The 3386-nt window shown below is 38.4% G+C and overlaps 1 protein-coding gene across 1 annotated transcript in view; it reads right to left on the bottom strand.

Annotated features, from left to right (window-relative positions):
• Positions 1-355: 355 nt before the first annotated feature.
• The window catches only part of COL3A1 (collagen type III alpha 1 chain), a 75205-nt gene continuing 72174 nt past the window's right edge, over positions 356-3386 (bottom strand). The window contains exons 49-50 of the mRNA XM_006024633.2: positions 3217-3386; positions 356-1506 (exon numbers count right to left, since the gene is read on the bottom strand). The exon at positions 3217-3386 is cut by the window's right edge and continues 88 nt beyond it. Of these exons, the coding sequence (XP_006024695.1) occupies positions 1360-1506; positions 3217-3386 (317 nt within the window). The 3' untranslated portion in view covers positions 356-1359. The remainder of the gene's footprint in view (positions 1507-3216) is intronic.

Here is a 3386-nt window from a genome sequence, read left to right as displayed (position 1 = left end):
TCTTAGAAGCTTTTTTGCTTAGCTTTGCACCATCAGAGCATTGGGCTTTTTATTCAAAAGACAGATTCACTTTGACCAGCTTAGGGATAGCATTAGATTCAGGCTTCTTTAGGATCTATGTTTGGGCATTGCACCACCTCCACCACTGTAATAGGAAGCTATGGTGGGTCCTGGATTTTGGTTACCTAAAGTTGTTTTGCTCCTCATAATCTTTAATTCAGCAAAATTCTCAGAAAATCTAATAGCAGTTAAAGTTAGGATATCAGGATTTACTTCCCCATTAGTGAACTGGAGGAAAAGGATATGAACAGAAGGTTAGGAAAGCAAAAAGTCAACCTCATGGAACAATGAGGAGGATTTTTTTAATGATATTTTATTATGTGTCTCTGTAAGGAATAGACCAACAACCATATAAAAGCTTACAAAGATGGTTAACCTTCAACACTATAAATGTTTTAATGTGACAAAGGAAGTTCACGATTCTGCATCTTTTGACTTTTACAGAGTGAAGGGACATAGCCTTCAAAAATGACATGCCAATTACATATTTAACAGGAGACATTTACAATTGTTGCTAATCCTTTACTTTCAATGGAAGTCAATAAACCTGCTTTGCAGATTTAGAAGTGAAAAATACATTAGCACCAACACATTAGACTTTTACACTTCCTTAATTTTAGTGGTCTTGACCAGCAATGACAGGAAAGTATAGAAGCACCCTTGAAAACATAAGATAATCCAGCAGTAACATCACGGCAATTGTTGACATTAAGGTATTCAAAATTCTTCAGATGCCCTGTACTCTGGTCATAACTAATCAGTACAGAAATATATCATTTTAAGCCAAATGATACCAATGAATTAACTAATAGTTCCAACATTTGTGATTTGTTTGGTTATTTTTTGGTGTGAATCACCAGACTCATCCCAGTTTCTGTCCATGTTGAGGTAGTTGAAACAGGGAAGTCTTTCTAGTTTTATGGACTTCATCTTAGAAAGGAGGGTAAACTTTGATACCGGGAGCAATCAGTGCTTTTTAAATTGGCTAGTATTCAACTAATAGAACACAGTGTTGTTTTATTGAGTGTTGAAGTTTTATTATAGCACCACGGAGACATGTTTTGAAGATGGAATTTGGTAAAAAAAAAGAGCAAAAAGCATTTTTATTGTACTTTGTGTAATAGCAAAAAACCCCACAAAACCTTTAAATCAAATTACTTTTTTATTCCCAGAAATTTTGTTAATAAATAACTGGGATATGGACAATCACCTGTACTAGCTGACAAAGTTAAAACAAAAGGAGCACAGATGGAGTGTGAATTTGTTTGCTAGAGTTTCAGAAGGAGCAGTATCTTTGATTTATAAGAAGCAAACTGGGCCAATGTCCACACCAAATTCTTGATCAGGACCACCAATATCGACGGGTGCAATATCAATCAAGGGTAACCTCATGGTCTTGCGTGTTCTATATTCAAAGACAGTTTTACCCCATTCACCAGTGTGTTTCTGTAAAAATTTAAAACAGAAAAGCATGTCAAAGAAACCCTATGCAGTACAATGTGGAGATTATATTTTACTGAAATTCACACTTGCTCTTCTTACATTAGCATGTAGTTTATTCCTGCACCTTTCAATCTCTTGTATTTTCCCAGTCAGTATCTTTTTAGACAGGCATTATTTAGAGTATCTTTATATTTGTGTCCAAAATCTGATATGTATTTTCTGCACAAATAGGGGACTGGTTCCCTGATTCTTAGAACAGATTTATGCTTCATTGCCTAAGTGAAGTCCACAGGACTGCCTACAGGACTTACGTAGCTATAGGACTTATGTATAGCTACAGTTTTTGGCACTTCCACACAGTGGGGATTCCACATAGCTATGCTTGCACTGTGTTTCTCTTCTAAACATGCTCAGTAGGCTGTACTATGGCTGTCTAGGCTTCGGAGGCATACACATAATTGCAGTTGGGGTTTGACACTGGAAGAGAAGTCCTTCTCACCTTTTACCTTTTACCCCAATAGGGCTCATTCCTAGCAAGGGAGAGATCTAAGTTCTAGGTGCTCCTCACTAAGAGTAAGGTTTTCTGCCACTCAACAAAGTATTCTAGACATTACCCAGAGTGCTCTCCAACTCTTCTCTTGAAGCTGGCCCACTGGGTAGCCAGGAGGGGGAGATATGTGGGGCAGCTAAATTGAGGGGAAGTTATATTCTTCATAAACTTTCTCACTTCCAGTGCATTTTAACTCCTCTTCCACTCTGAATTTTCGTTTGGGAAATCTATCCCATAATAGTCAATGCTTAAGGTGTGTTTATAGAGTAAACATACCATGCAAGATAGTACTGCATTCAGACATACCATGCTTCAGTGCATATGCTACTTTCCAAAATGATAGTGGTGTAGCCTTGTTTGTGCAGTGGTTTAATCAGACTAATTAGTGCTGCTTCTCAACAAACTCTACCTCCTGAATCAGAAGCAGAATAGATGCATTCATACGCTGCTGCAAGTTAATTTTTACTGCTGCTTTGTGCTGCTGCTTATCTTGGGTGTGATGCCACGTGAACGGGGATATTCTGCTTTTGGTTTGGGAGACTGCGCTTGGAGCAATGAGAGAAGTTTGAGTGTACTGGTACTTGACATAAGTCTGTGTTACAGAGCTGCCCTTAGTAGACTACACAGTGTTAATCTGCATTTGTGAAGGGAGCAGAATCAACATTTCAGCACAACTTTAATCCAGTTTTCAAAACTGGGAAAGATATTTGGACATTAAAGAGGTAAGGCTTCTAACAAAGAAGAGATCTGAATAGCAAGCAAAGGGTAGACCATAAACATGAACTGTATTACAAGCATGATGCCTTCCAGACCTGCCTGTTCTTTTTGTTGGTGAGATACCATTTACTATAAATCTTTAAAGTGTATTATACCCCTTCTTGCTGTAGGGAACCATATGAACTGGCTTTTTTGTCTCCATTAATTCTGGGAACCATCCATGGGTTCTCCTATTCTCTGTCTGACCCCTTTCATTCCCTACCTAGTTTACTCTGATTGTCAAGCTTCTGGAGTACCAGGCCTGCAACTGTGTCTTGATTTTACATAGGCCAGGAAAGGGTTGGGGTAGTTCTTACTTATTCCTCTGCACCTGCATTAGCTAGGGTACAATGTAGCCCCCCATAAGGGATCCAACCCACTATAATACAGAAGTTGTGTTTACTTACAGTACAACCATCTTCCAGAACTGCATATGTGAATTTACTGTTTCCTTCAGCCTTGATTTCACTTTCAATAGAACTCATCAGTTTCAGAGCTTTCTTAACATTTCCACTGGCCTGATCCATGTAAGCAATACTATTTTTGCAGTGATATGTGATATTCTGAGAGGCTCGGC

The sequence above is a fragment of the Alligator sinensis genome, unplaced genomic scaffold, assembly GCF_000455745.1.
Source record: "Alligator sinensis unplaced genomic scaffold, ASM45574v1 scaffold67_1, whole genome shotgun sequence".
Taxonomy (NCBI): domain Eukaryota; kingdom Metazoa; phylum Chordata; order Crocodylia; family Alligatoridae; genus Alligator; species Alligator sinensis.
This window is presented reverse-complemented; position numbering and strand designations above follow the sequence as displayed.